General features: G+C 53.9%; 1 protein-coding gene across 1 annotated transcript; it reads left to right on the top strand.

Annotated features, from left to right (window-relative positions):
• Positions 1-4,433: 4,433 nt before the first annotated feature.
• Positions 4,434-17,501, top strand: LOC306774248 (aarF domain-containing protein kinase 1-like; the record flags this gene model as incomplete). The annotated part of the gene is made up of 6 exons (XM_079264248.1): positions 4,434-4,559; positions 7,855-8,013; positions 8,144-8,302; positions 8,827-8,943; positions 12,941-13,090; positions 17,304-17,501. Coding segments are annotated over exons 1-6 (828 nt in total), but the record flags the coding sequence as incomplete, so codon positions are not given.
• Between the last annotated feature and the right edge of the window lie 985 nt (positions 17,502-18,486).

Below are 18,486 nucleotides of genomic sequence, written 5' to 3'. Positions count from 1 at the left end.
AACCGGACCGTCTCCACTGGTACCGGACAGAACCGTTGGAACCGGACCGTCCCCACTGGTACCGGACAGAACCGATGGAACCGGACCGTCTCCACTGGTACCGGACAGAACCGATGGAACCGGACCGTCCCCACTGGTACCGGACAGAACCGATGGAACCGGACCGTCTCCACTGGTACCGGACTGAACCGATGGAACCGGACCGTCTCCACTGGTACCGAACTGAACCGATGGAACCGGACCGTCTCCACTGGTACCGGACAGAACCGATGGAACCGGACCGTCTCCACTGGTACCGGACAGAACCGATGGAACCGGACCGTCTCCACTGGTACCGAACTGAACCGATGGAACCGGACCGTCTCCACTGGTACCGAACTGAACCGATGGAACCGGACCGTCTCCACTGGTACCGGGTAGAACTGATGGAACCGGACCGTCTCCACTGGTACCGGACTGAACCGATGGAACCGGACCTTCTCCACTGGTACCGGACAGAACCGATGGAACCGGACCGTCTCCACTGGTACCGGACAGAACCGATGGAACCGGACAGAACCGATGGAACCGGACCGTCTCCACTGGTACCGGACAGAACCGTTGGAACCGGACCTTCTCCACTGGTACCGGACAGAACCGATGGAACCGGACCGTCTCCACTGGTACCGGACAGAACCGATGGAACCGGTACCGGACTGAACCGATGGAACCGGACCGTCTCCACTGGTACCGGACTGAACCGATGGAACAGGACCGTCTCCACTGGTACCGGACAGAACCGATGGAACCGGACCGTCTCCACTGGTACCGGACTGAACCGATGGAACCGGACAGAACCGATGGAACCGGACCGTCTCCACTGGTACCGGACAGAACCGATGGAACCGGACCGTCTCCACTGGTACCGGACGGAACCGATGGAACAGGACCGTCTCCACTGGTACCGGACGGAACCGATGGAACCGGACCGTCTCCACTGGTACCGGGTGGAACCGATGGAACCGGACCGTCTCCACTGGTACCGGGTGGAACTGATGGAACCAGACCGTCTCCACTGGTACCGGGTGGAACTGATGGAACCGGACCGTCTCCACTGGTACCGGACAGAACCGATGGAACCGGACCGTCTCCACTGGTACCGGACAGAACCGTTGGAACCGCACCGTCTCCACTGGTACCGGACAGAACCGATGGAACCGGACCGTCTCCACTGGTACCGGACAGAACCGATGGAACTGGACCGTCTCCACTGGTACCGGACTGAACCGATGGAACAGGACCGTCTCCACTGGTACCGGACTGAACCGATGGAACCGGACCGTCTCCACTGGTACCGGGTGGAACCGATGGAACCGGACCGTCCCCACTGGTACCGGACAGAACCGTTGGAACCGGACCGTCTCCACTGGTACCGGACAGAACCGATGGAACCGGACCGTCTCCACTGGTACCGGACAGAACCGATGGAACCGGACCGTCTCCACTGGTACCGGACTGAACCGATGGAACAGGACCGTCTCCACTGGTACCGGACAGAACCGATGGAACCGGACCGTCTCCACTGGTACCGGACTGAACCGATGGAACAGGACCGTCTCCACTGGTACCGGACAGAACCGATGGAACCGGACCGTCTCCACTGGTACCGGACTGAACCGATGGAACCGGACCGTCTCCACTGGTACCGGACTGAACCGATGGAACCGGACAGAACCGATGGAACCGGACCGTCTCCACTGGAACCGGACGGAACCGATGGAACCGGACCGTCTCCACTGGAACCGGACGGAACCGATGGAACCGGACCGTCTCCACTGGAACCGGACAGAACCGATGGAACCGGACCGTCTCCACTGGAACCGGACAGAACCGATGGAACCGGACCGTCTCCACTGGAACCGGACAGAACCGATGGAACTGGACCGTCTCCACTGGTACCGGGTGGAACCGGACAGAACTGATGGAACCGGACCGTCTCCACTGGTACCGGACTGAACCGATGGAACCGGACAGAACCGATGGAACCGGACCGTCTCCACTGGAACCGGACAGAACCGATGGAACCGGACCGTCTCCACTGGAACCGGACAGAACCGATGGAACCGGACCGTCTCCACTGGAACCGGACAGAACTGATGGAACCGGACCGTCTCCACTGGTACCGGACAGAACCGATGGAACCGGACAGAACCGATGGAACCGGACCGTCTCCACTGGAACCGGACAGAACCGATGGAACCGGACCGTCTCCACTGGAACCGGACAGAACCGATGGAACCGGACCGTCTCCACTGGAACCGGACAGAACCGATGGAAATGGAACCGGACCGTCTCCACTGGAACCGGACAGAACCGATGGAACCGGACCGTCTCCACTGGAACCGGACAGAACTGATGGAACCGGACCGTCTCCACTGGAACCGGACAGAACTGATGGAACCGGACCGTCCCCACTGGTACCGGACAGAACCGATGGAACCGGACCGTCTCCACTGGTACCGGACTGAACCGATGGAACAGGACCGTCTCCACTGGTACCGGACTGAACCGATGGAACAGGACCGTCTCCACTGGTACCGGACTGAACCGATGGAACCGGACCGTCTCCACTGGAACCGGACAGAACCGATGGAACCGGACCGTCTCCACTGGAACCGGACAGAACCGATGGAACCGGACCGTCTCCACTGGTACCGGACAGAACCGATGGAACCGGACAGAACCGATGGAACCGGACCGTCTCCACTGGAACCGGACAGAACCGATGGAACCGGACCGTCTCCACTGGAACCGGACAGAACCGATGGAACCGGACCGTCTCCACTGGAACCGGACAGAACTGATGGAACCGGACCGTCCCCACTGGTACCGGACAGAACCGATGGAACCGGACCGTCTCCACTGGTACCGGACAGAACCGATGGAACAGGACCGTCTCCACTGGTACCGGACTGAACCGATGGAACAGGACCGTCTACACTGGTACCGGACTGAACCGATGGAACCGGACCGTCTCCACTGGTACCGGACAGAACCGATGGAACAGGACCGTCTCCACTGGTACCGGACTGAACCGATGGAACAGGACCGTCTACACTGGTACCGGACTGAACCGATGGAAGACCTGCTTCATCCAAAAAGATATTTTCTACATCATTTTACATTCCAGCTGATAATCTGCTTCGGGACAAAACGGCTGTGGTACCAGGCGAGCGTGCGCGGCAGCGTGCGACTGCGTGCGTGCGCGGCAGCGTGTGACTGCGTGCGCGGCAGCGTGCGCGGCAGCGTGTGACTGCGTGCGTGCGCGGCAGCGTGTGACTGCGTGCGTGCGCGGCAGCGTGCGACTGCGTGCGTGCGCGGCAGCGTGTGACTGCGTGCGCGGCAGCGTGCGACTGCGTGCGTGCGCGGCAGCGTGCGACTGCGTGCGCGGCAGCGTGTGACTGCGTGTCCTCATGCAGCAGGAAGGTGGCGCCGTGACTCTTTGATGGTTTCTGAGCAGAAAGTCTCATCTGGAAATCTCTGGAGGCTTGTTTCTGTCATTGCTTTGTCATCATTGTCCAGATGACTCTTATGTCAAATGGTCCTGGGGGAGGCTGGGGGCGCATGGGGGGGGGCTGGGGGGGGAGGGGGGCGGGCACGCCGCCATGTCAGGGGTTAAGGAGAGCTAATTTCACGCCTTTTTATTTGCTCTGGTCTCAGGAGAGGAACTCTCTAAGAGCATTATCACTTCCAGCTGGTTCAGTAGGACACACACACACACACCCATACACACACACACACACACACCCATACACACACACACACACACACACACACACCCATACACACACACACACCAACATAAACACACTCTCTCTGTGATCCACGGTGGCGATGCCTCGGAGCTGAAAGTCGGAGACATAAAGAAACTGATATTTTTCCCAGAATGCCGCGGGCTGAGTGCAGACAGGACATCAGGTTGTGTTTGAGGTCGTGGGATTTTCCAGCACTCCTCTTCGTCGCCTCCTGCTTCAGAACCGAGCCAGCAGGACGTCTTTGTGCTTCAGAACCGAGCCAGCAGGACGTCTTTGTGCTTCAGAACCGAGCCAGCAGGACGTCTTTGTGCTTCAGAACCGAGCCAGCAGGACGTCTTTGTGCTTCAGAACCGAGCCAGCAGGACGTCTTTGTGCTTCAGAACCGAGCCAGCAGGACGTCTTTGTGCTTCTGGCTTACAGAAGCAGCAGTAAAACGTCGCATCAGACAGGTTCTGCTTTCAGGAACTTTTAGGAACGTTCTGGACGTTTTATGAGGTTGACCTGCTCATGTTGGACATGGAGGTGTTGGCAGATCCTTTAGACATGTTTCTGGTCCTCCAGGTCCACCTGCGGTCAGCTGAGCGGCTCCGGGACCTGTGCTGCTCCAACCGGGGGACCTTCATCAAGGTGGGTCAGCACCTGGGGGCTCTGGACTACCTGCTGCCCAAGGAGTACACCTCCACCCTGAAGGTCCTCCACAGCCGGGCTCCTCAGAGCAGCATGGAGGAGATCCAGCAGGTCATCAGAGAAGATCTGGGGAAGGAGGTGAGACCTGGTCACATGACTGGTCACATGATGTCTGTCTGACAGAATCCCAGAATGACTGAAACAGGACAAATAAGCCAAATAAAACGCCAATCCCAGTTGCCATGGCAACAAGGAAAAGTCAATAAACAAGAAAAAAAAAAGGTTTAAATCAGGAGGAAGAAACGGTTCATTAGAAATGATGAAGTTGATGATGATGGCAGCATCAGAATCGTTACAATCATAGTTAATAATAAAACTAGATTCATTAATAATGTCAAGAAAAGAAAAACAGTTTGGGTCCGCAGACCGACCCCTGAGGTACGCCACACATCACCCCCCCATCAGGACCAGCAGTGGTGATGGTCATGTGACCCTCCAGCTGGTCATGTGACCCTCCAGCTGGTCTACGGAGGTTTTCCAGCGTTTCTATCCGTCCAGGAGGTCTACAATCCACATGTAGTGTTTATTCAGAGACTCTAGATGGTAAATCCACCATTATTTATCTCATCTTCATCACCATCACTACCATGTTGCTAAGAGACCTCTATTTTCACCTGATGATGAAGAGACTTCCTGTCAGACTTTCCACCAATCAGAGAGCTTAAACTGACGGTAACGTCCAATCAGGAGCAGCCAAAGATCAACAAGTGATGAGAAAATAATGATCCTCTATGGCTGGAATAAAGCCAAGAAGACGTTTGGGATGCAGCTGAGGTGGAGGTGCTGCAGTGAGGATCTCCTACATCCAGCGCCGTTCAACACCGGACCGGACCAAGCGGGTCTCTGTCCTCTCCTCTCTGATGGAGGTTTCTGTCCCGGTTCTGGTCCAGCATGTGGGAAACTCCCCGGCTGCTTGTGGAACATGACAGGAGACTAATGTGAACAGGATGTGAGCCGACAGGTCCAGGCAGAACCGGGCCTCCAGGTGATGAATTATCCGAGCAGCATGAGGTCCGGCACGGGACCAGCTGAGTTATTCATGATGTAAATCTGCTAAATGGGCCCGGCTGCAGCCGCCAGCGTCGGCCCGATGGGACGTGACACGCAGAGAGACCGTTGTGGGTTCCATCCGTCTGCAGCTCCGACCGCCTGACCCACAACATCTCCGCTTAATCAGAGCTGGGGAGTTAATAAACATGGAAATGCGTGTGGCGCCGGCCCAGCCCACCACGCCGACATGCGCTCCCTGGAATGAGTTATGGCAGAAATGAAATGGCCCCCGAGGCCTGGCGGTAGGACGGCGTTTGGCTGCTGGCAGCCTCAGCTGGGAGATGCGTTTAAGGACATCCGTTCATCCTGCGACGCAACGGCTTCATGGTCTTCTCAGAGATGACGACGCCCTGCATAGAAAGCAGCAGAGCCCCCCGACCCCCCCATCAGCCCTAACCCTGACCCCCCGACCCCCCCATCAGCCCTAACCCTCACCCCCCGACCCCCCCATCAGCCCTAACCCTGACCCCCCGACCCCCCCATCAGCCCTAACCCTGACCCCCCGACCCCCCCATCAGCCCTAACCCTCACCCCCCGACCCCCCCATCAGCCCTAACCCTGACCCCCCGACCCCCCCATCAGCCCTAACCCTGACCCCCCGACCCCCCCATCAGCCCTAACCCTCACCCCCCGACCCCCCCATCAGCCCTAACCCTGACCCCCCGACCCCCCCATCAGCCCTAACCCTGACCCCCCGACCCCCCCATCAGCCCTAACCCTGACCCCCGACCCCCCCATCAGCCCTAACCCTCACCCCCCGACCCCCCCATCAGCCCTAACCCTCACCCCCCGACCCCCCCATCAGCCCTAACCCTCACCCCCCGATCCCCCCATCAGCCCTAACCCTGACCCCCCGACCCCCCCATCAGCCCTAACCCTCACCCCCCGACCCCCAATCAGCCCTAACCCTCACCCCCCGACCCCCCATCAGCCCTAACCCTGACCCCCGACCCCCCAATCAGCCCTAACCCTCACCCCCCGACCCCCCATCAGCCCTAACCCTCACCCCCCGACCCCCCCATCAGCCCTAACCCTGACCCCCCGACCCCCCCATCAGCCCTAACCCTCACCCCCCGACCCCCCCATCAGCCCTAACCCTCACCCCCCGACCCCCCCATCAGCCCTAACCCTGACCCCCCGACCCCCCCATCAGCCCTAACCCTGACCCCCCGACCCCCCATCAGCCCTAACCCTCACCCCCCGACCCCCCCATCAGCCCTAACCCTGACCCCCCTACCCCCCCATCAGCCCTAACCCTCACCCCCCGACCCCCCCATCAGCCCTAACCCTCACCCCCGACCCCCCAATCAGCCCTAACCCTGACCCCCCGACCCCCAATCAGCCCTAACCCTCACCCCCCGACCCCCAATCAGCCCTAACCCTCACCCCCCGACCCCCCCATCAGCCCTAACCCTGACCCCCCGACCCCCCATCAGCCCTAACCCTGACCCCCGACCCCCCAATCAGCCCTAACCCTCACCCCCCGACCCCCCATCAGCCCTAACCCTGACCCCCGACCCCCCAATCAGCCCTAACCCTCACCCCCCGACCCCCCATCAGCCCTAACCCTCACCCCCCGACCCCCCCATCAGCCCTAACCCTGACCCCCCGACCCCCCCATCAGCCCTAACCCTGACCCCCCGACCCCCCCATCAGCCCTAACCCTGACCCCCCGACCCCCCCATCAGCCCTAACCCTGACCCCCCGACCCCCCCATCAGCCCTAACCCTCACCCCCCGACCCCCCATCAGCCCTAACCCTCACCCCCCGACCCCCCCATCAGCCCTAACCCTCACCCCCCGACCCCCCATCAGCCCTAACCCTCACCCCCCGACCCCCCATCAGCCCTAACCCTCACCCCCCGACCCCCCATCAGCCCTAACCCTGACCCCCGACCCCCCATCAGCCCCTGAAGAGTCAAACAGTCACAGAGGAGATGAAAACAGAAAAATTAATCGCGGAGACGTGATGTTTCCATGGAGACGTGATGTTTCCGTCATACGGACATACATCATACACTTGTTGACGATAGCGTCAGTTTAAGCTCTCTGATTGGTGGAAAGTCTGACAGGAAGTGTCTTCATCATCATGTCCAGGTGGAAATAGAGGTCTCTTAGCAACATGGTAGTGATGGTGATGAATAATGGTGTTATCATGGTGGAGCTACCATGTACAATTTCCTGCTAACCTCCTGCTAAAGTTTGACGTCTTTACGGATGAAAACATGAAACTGAAATAAAAGATGTTTCCCAGCTGATCTGGTCCTTCCAGTGCAGAAGATCAGCTTCTTTCCACCGATGTCTTGTCCTCATCTGTCCCCCAGGTCTCTGAGCTGTTTGTCTCCTTTGAGACGAAGCCTCAGGGTGCAGCCTCCTTAGCTCAGGTCCACAAAGCCGTGCTGCACGATGGGAGGACCGTCGCCATCAAGGTCCAGCACCCCAAAGTCCAGAGACAAAGCTCCAAGGACATCATGGTGATTGAGGTGAGTCTGGCTTTCTCTGAACTTCCTCCCATTCCTGACGCGTCTTGCTGGGTTGGCATGGCGACAAGGAGAGATGCATCTTTTTGGATGTTATCAGAACAGATGAAATGAAGCAGCCATTTTTTGGCAGGTGTTAGTGAAGGCAGTTCATTGGATCTTCCCAGACTTCGCCTTCATGTGGTTGGTGGACGAGGCCAAGAAGAACATGCCTCTGGAGCTGGACTTCCTCAATGAGGGACACAATGCTGAGAAGGTGGCCGCCATGTTGTCTCACTTCCCCTTCCTAAAGGTAAACGCCCATGGGGGACGGACCGGAGACAGACGGGGGACGGACCGGAGACAGACGGGGGACGGACCGGAGAAAGACGGGGGACGGACCAGAGACAGACGGGGGACGGACCGGAGACAGACGGGGGACGGACCGGAGAAAGACGGGGGACGGACCAGAGACAGACGGGGGACGGACCAGAGACAGACGGGGGACGGACCGGAGACAGACGGGGGACGGACCGGAGAAAGACGGGGGACGGACCAGAGACAGACGGGGGACGGACCGGAGACAGACGGGGGACGGACCGGAGACAGACGGGGGACGGACCAGAGACAGACGGGGGACGGACCGGAGACAGACGGGGGACGGACCAGAGACAGACGGGGGACGGACCGGAGACAGACGGGGGACGGACCGGAGACAGACGGGGGACGGACCGTAGACGATGTGCCGTCTCTTTATCCTCCTGACTCAGCAGTGAGACAAGTGAGACAAAGAGACATAATGTAGACATGAACCTGGGATTTACTGGGTCTGTGCAGGTCCCCATGATCCACTGGGATCTGTCCACAAAGCGGATCCTGACCATGGAGTTTGCAGAGGGGGGACAGGTTAACGACAGGGACTACATGAAAAAGCACAACATCAACGTAAACGAGGTAAAGCTTGTTGGTCTGTGGATGTTTAAAGTCTGGACAGGAAGTCCAGCAATGTGTCTTATCAGCAGGTCCGAGGAACCGCCCTGAAGTCCGTCCTGCCACTTAGTAAGACATGATGAAGCCGTGGCTCGGACCGCAGCTCTGCTCCTCCTCTTCATCAGGGCCATTCTACAATCTCATTCCACAATGAGAACTCGATCCAAAAGCTGCTCGATTGGAGTCCCACAAGGGTCTGTGTTGGGACCACCTCCATCTGTTCCCTTACAGCACCACTTCTCAGCCGTGAATGCTGCCTACGGAGTCTTCTGGGTCCGCTGGGTCGGTGTCTGGTTCTGACATGACGGAGAACCAAAGCAGGATGGAGCCATGTTTGTTAAAGAGGTCAAATATGTGCACATAAACTCAAACTATATCATACAGGAGATGTTTACGAGGGTCCTGATAGATCAGTAAAAGCTTCTGGTTACCATCAGAACTTTCTTTGTTTTGTTTCTTGTTGTTAGTTAAAATGAATAAAAGATGCAATTGGTCACCATGAAGGCAGCAGGAGGTGTGAAAGTGTCGGTAATAGAGGAACTCGTTGCAGCAGGAGGTGTGAAAGTGTCGGTAATAGAGGAACTCGCTGCAGCAGGAGGTGTGAAAGTGTCGGTAATAGAGGAACTCGCTGCAGCAGGAGGTGTGAAAGTGTCGGTAAAAGAGGAACTCGCTGCAGCAGGACGTGTGAAAGTGTCAGTAAAAGAGGAACTCGCTGCAGCAGGAGGTGTGAAAGTGTCGGTAAAAGAGGAACTCGCTGCAGCAGGAGGTGTGAAAGTGTCGGTAAAAGAGGAACTCGCTGCAGCAGGAGGTGTGAAAGTGTCAGTAAAAGAGGAACTCGCTGCAGCAGGAGGTGTGAAAGTGTCAGTAAAAGAGGAACTCGCTGCAGCAGGAGGTGTGAAAGTGTCGGTAAAAGAGGAACTCGCTGCAGCAGGAGGTGTGAAAGTGTCGGTAAAAGAGGAACTCGCTGCAGCAGGAGGTGTGAAAGTGTCAGTAAAAGAGGAACTCGCTGCAGCAGGAGGTGTGAAAGTGTCGGTAATAGAGGAACTCGCTGCAGCAGGAGGTGTGAAAGTGTCGGTAATAGAGGAACTCGTTGCAGCAGGAGGTGTGAAAGTGTCGGTAATAGAGGAACTCGCTGCAGCAGGAGGTGTGAAAGTGTCGGTAATAGAGGAACTCGCTGCAGCAGGAGGTGTGAAAGTGTCGGTAAAAGAGGAACTCGCTGCAGCAGGAGGTGTGAAAGTGTCAGTAAAAGAGGAATTCGCTGCAGCAGGAGGTGTGAAAGTGTCAGTAAAAGAGGAACTCGCTGCAGCAGGAGGTGTGAAAGTGTCAGTAAAAGAGGAATTCGCTGCAGCAGGAGGTGTGAAAGTGTCGGTAAAAGAGGAACTCGCTGCAGCAGGAGGTGTGAAAGTGTCAGTAAAAGAGGAACTCGCTGCAGCAGGAGGTGTGAAAGTGTCAGTAAAAGAGGAACTCGCTGCAGCAGGAGGTGTGAAAGTGTCAGTAAAAGAGGAATTCGCTGCAGCAGGAGGTGTGAAAGTGTCGGTAAAAGAGGAACTCGCTGCAGCAGGAGGTGTGAAAGTGTCGGTAAAAGAGGAATTCGCTGCAGCAGGAGGTGTGAAAGTGTCAGTAAAAGAGGAACTCGCTGCAGCAGGAGGTGTGAAAGTGTCAGTAAAAGAGGAACTCGCTGCAGCAGGAGGTGTGAAAGTGTCGGTAAAAGAGGAACTCGTTGCAGCAGGAGGTGTGAAAGTGTCGGTAAAAGAGGATCTCGCTGCAGCAGGAGGTGTGAAAGTGTCAGTAAAAGAGGAACTCGCTGCAGCAGGAGGTGTGAAAGTGTCAGTAAAAGAGGAACTCGCTGCAGCAGGAGGTGTGAAAGTGTCAGTAAAAGAGGAATTCGCTGCAGCAGGAGGTGTGAAAGTGTCGGTAAAAGAGGAATTCGCTGCAGCAGGAGGTGTGAAAGTGTCAGTAAAAGAGGAACTCGCTGCAGCAGGAGGTGTGAAAGTGTCAGTAAAAGAGGAACTCGCTGCAGCAGGAGGTGTGAAAGTGTCGGTAAAAGAGGAACTCGTTGCAGCAGGAGGTGTGAAAGTGTCAGTAAAAGAGGAACTCGCTGCAGCAGGAGGTGTGAAAGTGTCGGTAATAGAGGAACTCGCTGCAGCAGGAGGTGTGAAAGTGTCGGTAAAAGAGGAATTCGCTGCAGCAGGAGGTGTGAAAGTGTCAGTAAAAGAGGAACTCGCTGCAGCAGGAGGTGTGAAAGTGTCAGTAAAAGAGGAATTCGCTACAGCAGGAGGTGTGAAAGTGTCGGTAAAAGAGGAACTCGCTGCAGCAGGAGGTGTGAAAGTGTCAGTAAAAGAGGAACTCGCTGCAGCAGGAGGTGTGAAAGTGTCAGTAAAAGAGGAACTCGCTGCAGCAGGAGGTGTGAAAGTGTCAGTAAAAGAGGAACTCGCTGCAGCAGGAGGTGTGAAAGTGTCAGTAAAAGAGGAATTCGCTGCAGCAGGAGGTGTGAAAGTGTCGGTAAAAGAGGAATTCGCTGCAGCAGGAGGTGTGAAAGTGTCGGTAAAAGAGGAACTCGCTGCAGCAGGAGGTGTGAAAGTGTCAGTAAAAGAGGAACTCGCTGCAGCAGGAGGTGTGAAAGTGTCGGTAAAAGAGGAACTCGCTGCAGCAGGAGGTGTGAAAGTGTCAGTAAAAGAGGAACTCGCTGCAGCAGGAGGTGTGAAAGTGTCGGTAAAAGAGGAACTCGCTGCAGCAGGAGGTGTGAAAGTGTCAGTAAAAGAGGAACTCGCTGCAGCAGGAGGTGTGAAAGTGTCAGTAAAAGAGGAACTCGCTGCAGCAGGAGGTGTGAAAGTGTCAGTAAAAGAGGAACTCGCTGCAGCAGGAGGTGTGAAAGTGTCAGTAAAAGAGGAACTCGCTGCAGCAGGAGGTGTGAAAGTGTCAGTAAAAGAGGAACTCGCTGCAGCAGGAGGTGTGAAAGTGTCAGTAAAAGAGGAACTCGCTGCAGCAGGAGGTGTGAAAGTGTCGGTAAAAGAGGAACTCGCTGCAGCAGGAGGTGTGAAAGTGTCAGTAAAAGAGGAACTCGCTGCAGCAGGAGGTGTGAAAGTGTCAGTAAAAGAGGAACTCGCTGCAGCAGGAGGTGTGAAAGTGTCGGTAAAAGAGGATCTCGCTGCAGCAGGAGGTGTGAAAGTGTCAGTAAAAGAGGAATTCGCTGCAGCAGGAGGTGTGAAAGTGTCAGTAAAAGAGGAACTCGCTGCAGCAGGAGGTGTGAAAGTGTCGGTAAAAGAGGAACTCGCTGCAGCAGGAGGTGTGAAAGTGTCGGTAAAAGAGGAACTCGCTGCAGCAGGAGGTGTGAAAGTGTCAGTAAAAGAGGAACTCGCTGCAGCAGGAGGTGTGAAAGTGTCAGTAAAAGAGGAACTCGCTGCAGCAGGAGGTGTGAAAGTGTCGGTAAAAGAGGAACTCGCTGCAGCAGGAGGTGTGAAAGTGTCGGTAAAAGAGGAACTCGCTGCAGCAGGAGGTGTGAAAGTGTCGGTAAAAGAGGAACTCGCTGCAGCAGGAGGTGTGAAAGTGTCGGTAAAAGAGGAATTCGCTGCAGCAGGAGGTGTGAAAGTGTCAGTAAAAGAGGAACTCGCTGCAGCAGGAGGTGTGAAAGTGTCAGTAAAAGAGGAACTCGCTGCAGCAGGAGGTGTGAAAGTGTCGGTAAAAGAGGAACTCGCTGCAGCAGGAGGTGTGAAAGTGTCAGTAAAAGAGGAACTCGCTGCAGCAGGAGGTGTGAAAGTGTCAGTAAAAGAGGAATTCGCTGCAGCAGGAGGTGTGAAAGTGTCAGTAAAAGAGGAACTCGCTGCAGCAGGAGGTGTGAAAGTGTCAGTAAAAGAGGAACTCGCTGCAGCAGGAGGTGTGAAAGGCTCTAATCGCGCCACCAGAAAGCTCTCGGGTTTATCATCAGCTGTGTTCAACGTGGACTTTGCCGTCTTTTCCACAGATCTCGGAGAACTTGGGGAAGATGTACAGCGAGATGATCTTCGTCCATGGCTTCGTTCACTGCGACCCCCACCCCGGCAACGTGCTGGTGCGGAAGCGTCCTGGCAGCCAGGAGACGGAGATCGTCCTGCTGGATCACGGCTTGTATCAGGTAGAAGCCGGTTTTCCTGTCATTAGAGCTGCTGCAGGATAAAAGCTTTTTCATCAACGGCTCATTTCAGGTTGTTCTTAGCAGAGTGCTGCTTTTCAATGCTCCGCGGCCTTAATCATACACTGAACACATGCACGCTCATGCAGCGCATACACACACACATGCACACACACAGACGTCCCATGGACGATAATGGCTCCAATTTATTCCTAATGACTTGTGATTCAGCTGCGGTTCTGCAGGAGAATAATAATCTCTGTGTCTCCCAGTCATTTCCAGTCCCATTACCAGTTTGCTGCTGGTTCATGTTGTCTGTTTAAAGTGCTGTCTTTGTCTGGATGAAGCGGATCACATCTGAAATGATAAAACACAGATATATCTATAGATACTACTGACCAGAATTGTTTTGTTTATCGAGGCTGACAAAGAAAATATGAATTTATTTTATAACATTGTAAAGATGGAAGATATGAAAACACAACACGTGAAATAAAAAGTTTTCGAAATGTTATTTGTGTTTAAACAATGAATTCATATAAATCCTAACGGGGGAGAAAATGTGCAAAAGTATTTATTTCTCTGTTTAGCGACAACATTTAAAACATTTACAAACCCGTTTTTATAACAATTCATGTTTTAAATCTGTTCGTTTTCACTGGATGTTAAATTATATCAGCAATTTATATTTTATTTCACGATAAAAGACCCTTCCAGTCCTCCGTAGAGTCAGACATTTTGATTTCTGGCCCAGATTGTCCAGACCAACAGAACTTCAATCCTAAACTGGTATTATTACGCTCTGGGTTGGAGTCCTGCGACCACCAAGAGGGGGTTTCTTTGAGTTCATGTCTGAACTATTTAAAATGTTGATTTATTTTCAAAAACAAACAAAAAGTCTTCTAGGACCCCCTGGTGGAATCCAGTTTAATACAAGAAACCAGTTCAGTCTGGTGGAATCCAGTTTAATACAAGAAACCAGTTCAGTCTGGTGGAATCCAGTTTAATACAAGAAACCAGTTCAGTCTGGTGGAATCCAGTTTAATACAAGAAACCAGTTCAGTCTGGTGGAATCCAGTTTAATACAGGAAACCAGTTCAGTCTGGTGGAATCCAGTTTAATACAAGAAACCAGTTCAGTCTGGTGGAATCCAGTTTAATACGAGAAACCAGTTCAGTCTGGTGGAATCCAGTTTAATACAGGAAACCAGTTCAGTCTAGTGGAATCCAGTTTAATACAGGAAACCAGTTCAGTCTGGTAGAATCCAGTTTAATCCAGGAAACCAGTTCAGTCTGGTGGAATCCAGTTTAATACGAGAAACCAGTTCAGTCTGGTGGAATCCAGTTTAATACAGGAAACCAGTTCAGTCTGGTGGAATCCAGTTTAATACAAGAAACCAGTTCAGTCTGGTGGAATCCAGTTTAATACAGGAAACCAGTTCAGTCTAGTGGAATCCAGTTTAATACAGGAAACCAGTTCAGTCTGGTGGAATCCAGTTTAATACGAGAAACCAGTTCAGTCTGGTGGAATCCAGTTTAATACAGGAAACCAGTTCAGTCTGGTGGAATCCAGTTTAATACAGGAAACCAGTTCAGTCTGGTGGAATCCAGTTTAATACAGGAAACCAGTTCAGTCTGGTGGAATCCAGTTTAATACAGGAAACCAGTTCAGTCTGGTGGAATCCAGTTTAATACGAGAAACCAGTTCAGTCTGGTGGAATCCAGTTTAATCCAGGAAACCAGTTCAGTCTGGTGGAATCCAGTTTAATACAGGAAACCAGTTCAGTCTGGTGGAATCCAGTTTAATACAGGAAACCAGTTCAGTCTGGTGGAATCCAGTTTAATACAGGAAACCAGTTCAGTCTGGTGGAATCCAGTTTAATACAAGAAACCAGTTCAGTCTGGTGGAATCCAGTTTAATACAGGAAACCAGTTCAGTCTGGTGGAATCCAGTTTAATACAAGAAACCAGTTCAGTCTGGTGGAATCCAGTTTAATACAAGAAACCAGTTCAGTCTGGTGGAATCCAGTTTAATACAAGAAACCAGTTCAGTCTGGTGGAATCCAGTTTAATACAAGAAACCAGTTCAGTCTGGTGGAATCCAGTTTAATACAGGAAACCAGTTCAGTCTGGTGGAATCCAGTTTAATACAGGAAACCAGTTCAGTCTGGTGGAATCCAGTTTAATACAAGAAACCAGTTCAGTCTGGTGGAATCCAGTTTAATACAGGAAACCAGTTCAGTCTGGTGGAATCCAGTTTAATACAAGAAACCAGTTCAGTCTGGTGGAATCCAGTTTAATACAAGAAACCAGTTCAGTCTGGTGGAATCCAGTTTAATACAAGAAACCAGTTCAGTCTGGTGGAATCCAGTTTAATACAAGAAACCAGTTCAGTCTGGTGGAATCCAGTTTAATACAGGAAACCAGTTCAGTCTGGTGGAATCCAGTTTAATACAAGAAACCAGTTCAGTCTGGTGGAATCCAGTTTAATCCAGGAAACCAGTTCAGTCTGGTGGAATCCAGTTTAATACAGGAAACCAGTTCAGTCTGGTGGAATCCAGTTTAATACGAGAAACCAGTTCAGTCTGGTGGAATCCAGTTTAATACAGGAAACCAGTTCAGTCTGGTGGAATCCAGTTTAATACAGGAAACCAGTTCAGTCTGGTGGAATCCAGTTTAATACAGGAAACCAGTTCAGTCTGGTGGAATCCAGTTTAATACAGGAAACCAGTTCAGTCTGGTGGAATCCAGTTTAATACGAGAAACCAGTTCAGTCTGGTGGAATCCAGTTTAATACAGGAAACCAGTTCAGTCTGGTGGAATCCAGTTTAATACAAGAAACCAGTTCAGTCTGGTGGAATCCAGTTTAATCCAGGAAACCAGTTCAGTCTGGTGGAATCCAGTTTAATACAGGAAACCAGTTCAGTCTGGTGGAATCCAGTTTAATCCAGGAAACCAGTTCAGTCTGGTGGAATCCAGTTTAATACAAGAAACCAGTTCAGTCTGGTGGAATCCAGTTTAATCCAGGAAACCAGTTCAGTCTGGTGGAATCCAGTAAGAATGTCAGATATTTCCTTTTAAAGAAGTTTCCTTTGAAATGAAACTCAAAGGACTCAGGATCCGGGCCATGGACCAGGATTCGGGATCCGTTCCATGGACCAGGACTCGGGATCCGGGCCCTGGACCAGGACTCGGGATCCGTTCCATGGACCAGGACTCGGGATCCGTTCCATGGACCAGGACTCGGGATCCGGGCCCTGGACCAGGATTCGGGATCCGTTCCATGGACCAGGATTCGGGATCCGTTCCATGGACCAGGACTTGGGATCCGGGCCCTGGACCAGGATTCGGGATCCGTTCCATGGACCAGGATTCGGAATCCGTTCCATGGACCAGGATTCGGGATCCGTTCCATGGACCAGGACTCGGGATCCGGGCCCTGGACCAGGATTCGGGATCCGTTCCATGGACCAGGATTCGGGATCCGTTCCATGGACCAGGATTCGGGATCCGTTCCATGGACCAGGATTCGGGATCCGTTCCATGGACCAGGATTCGGGATCCGTTCCATGGACCAGGACTTGGGATCCGGGCCCTGGACCAGGATTCGGGATCCGTTCCATGGACCAGGATTCGGAATCCGTTCCATGGACCAGGATTCGGGATCCGTTCCATGGACCAGGACTTGGGATCCGGGCCCTGGACCAGGATTCGGGATCCGTTCCATGGACCAGGATTCGGGATCCGTTCCATGGACCAGGATTCGGGATCCGTTCCATGGACCAGGACTTGGGATCCGGGCCCTGGACCAGGATTCGGGATCCGTTCCATGGACCAGGATTCGGAATCCGTTCCATGGACCAGGACTCGGGATCCGTTCCATGGACCAGGACTCGGGATCCGGGCCCTGGACCAGGATTCGGGATCCGTTCCATGGACCAGGATTCGGGATCCGTTCCATGGACCAGGATTCGGGATCCGTTCCATGGACCAGGATTCGGGATCCGTTCCATGGACCAGGACTTGGGATCCGGGCCCTGGACCAGGATTCGGGATCCGTTCCATGGACCAGGATTCGGAATCCGTTCCATGGACCAGGATTCGGGATCCGTTCCATGGACCAGGATTCGGGATCCGGGCCCTGGACCCAGGACTCGGGATCCGGGCCCTGGACCAGAACGCCTGTACAACAAGCTAATGGTGACTTTCTCCTGCAGGTCCTGCAGCCGGACTTCCGGATGGACTACTGCCGCCTGTGGATGTCCCTGATCAAAGGCGACATGGCGGGTCTGGAGCGCTACAGCCGCAGACTGGGGGCCGGAGACCTGTATCCGCTCTTCGCCTGCGTCCTGACCGCTCGGTCCTGGACCGCCGTGAACGCTGGCATCAGTTCTGTTCCTGTCACACATGCAGAGGTAAGAACCTGGGCAGGTAGACCGTCATCACCTGCTTCCTCTGTTCGGTGACGACTCCAGGAGCCAGTCCAAGAACCAGTCCACAAACCAGTCCAAGAACCAGTCCACAAACCAGTCCAGGAACCAGTCCACAAACCAGTCCAAGAACCAGTCCACAAACCAGTCCAGGAGCCAGTCCAAGAACCAGTCCACAAATCAGTCCAGGAGCCAGTCCAAGAACCAGTCCACAAATCAGTCCAGGAGCCAGTCCAAGAACCAGTCCACAAACCAGTCCAGGAACCAGTCCACAAACCAGTCCAGGAGCCAGTCCACAAACCAGTCCAGGAACCAGTCCACAAACCAGTCCAGGAACCAGTCCACAAACCAGTCCAGGAGCCAGTCCAAGAACCAGTCCACAAACCAGTCCAGGAGCCAGTCCAGGAACCGGTCCACAAACCAGTCCAGGAGCCAGTCCAGGAACCGGTCCACAAACCAGTCCAGGAGCCAGTCCAGGAACCGGTCCACAAACCAGTCCAGGAACCAGTCCAGCAGTTTACAGCGGTGACCAGTCGTCCCAGTGTTGCTCCTGACAGTCGTGGTTGCTTCTGTCAGCGTTACCGGGGCGACGGCTCCGCCCACCGTCTGCCGGCTCGCCGCTGCCTCCATTAGTGGAAACGAGGCGAACGCTGCTGAGTGCTTTTAGAGCTTCTTCATGTGAACGAATATTTTATCTCTTTAATGAACACTTCTCTTCTGCAAACACTGAAAACAAAGCAGGGGACCTCCGCACAGAGGTCTCCTGCTTCCTCAGCTTGGGGTTTGTTGGATTCTGGCAGTCTGGACGTCTATTTTGATGGATTTGTTACGTTATGTTATGAAACATATCTGACCCGTTATACACAGTCGCTACGGTCACCGCGTCGTCCCTAAACGCATCGCGGAGTGAAAACAACTGACAGTTTCTGAACTTTCCATCTCTTTATGGTAAAGTGGCAACTGTTCATCC

The sequence above is a fragment of the Telmatherina bonti genome, assembly GCF_933228915.1.
Source record: "Telmatherina bonti genome assembly, contig: scaffold_247, whole genome shotgun sequence".
In the NCBI taxonomy this organism is placed as follows: Eukaryota; Metazoa; Chordata; class Actinopteri; order Atheriniformes; family Telmatherinidae; genus Telmatherina; species Telmatherina bonti.
The sequence above is the reverse complement of the archived record's forward strand: the minus strand, read 5'-3'. Positions and strand labels throughout refer to the sequence as shown.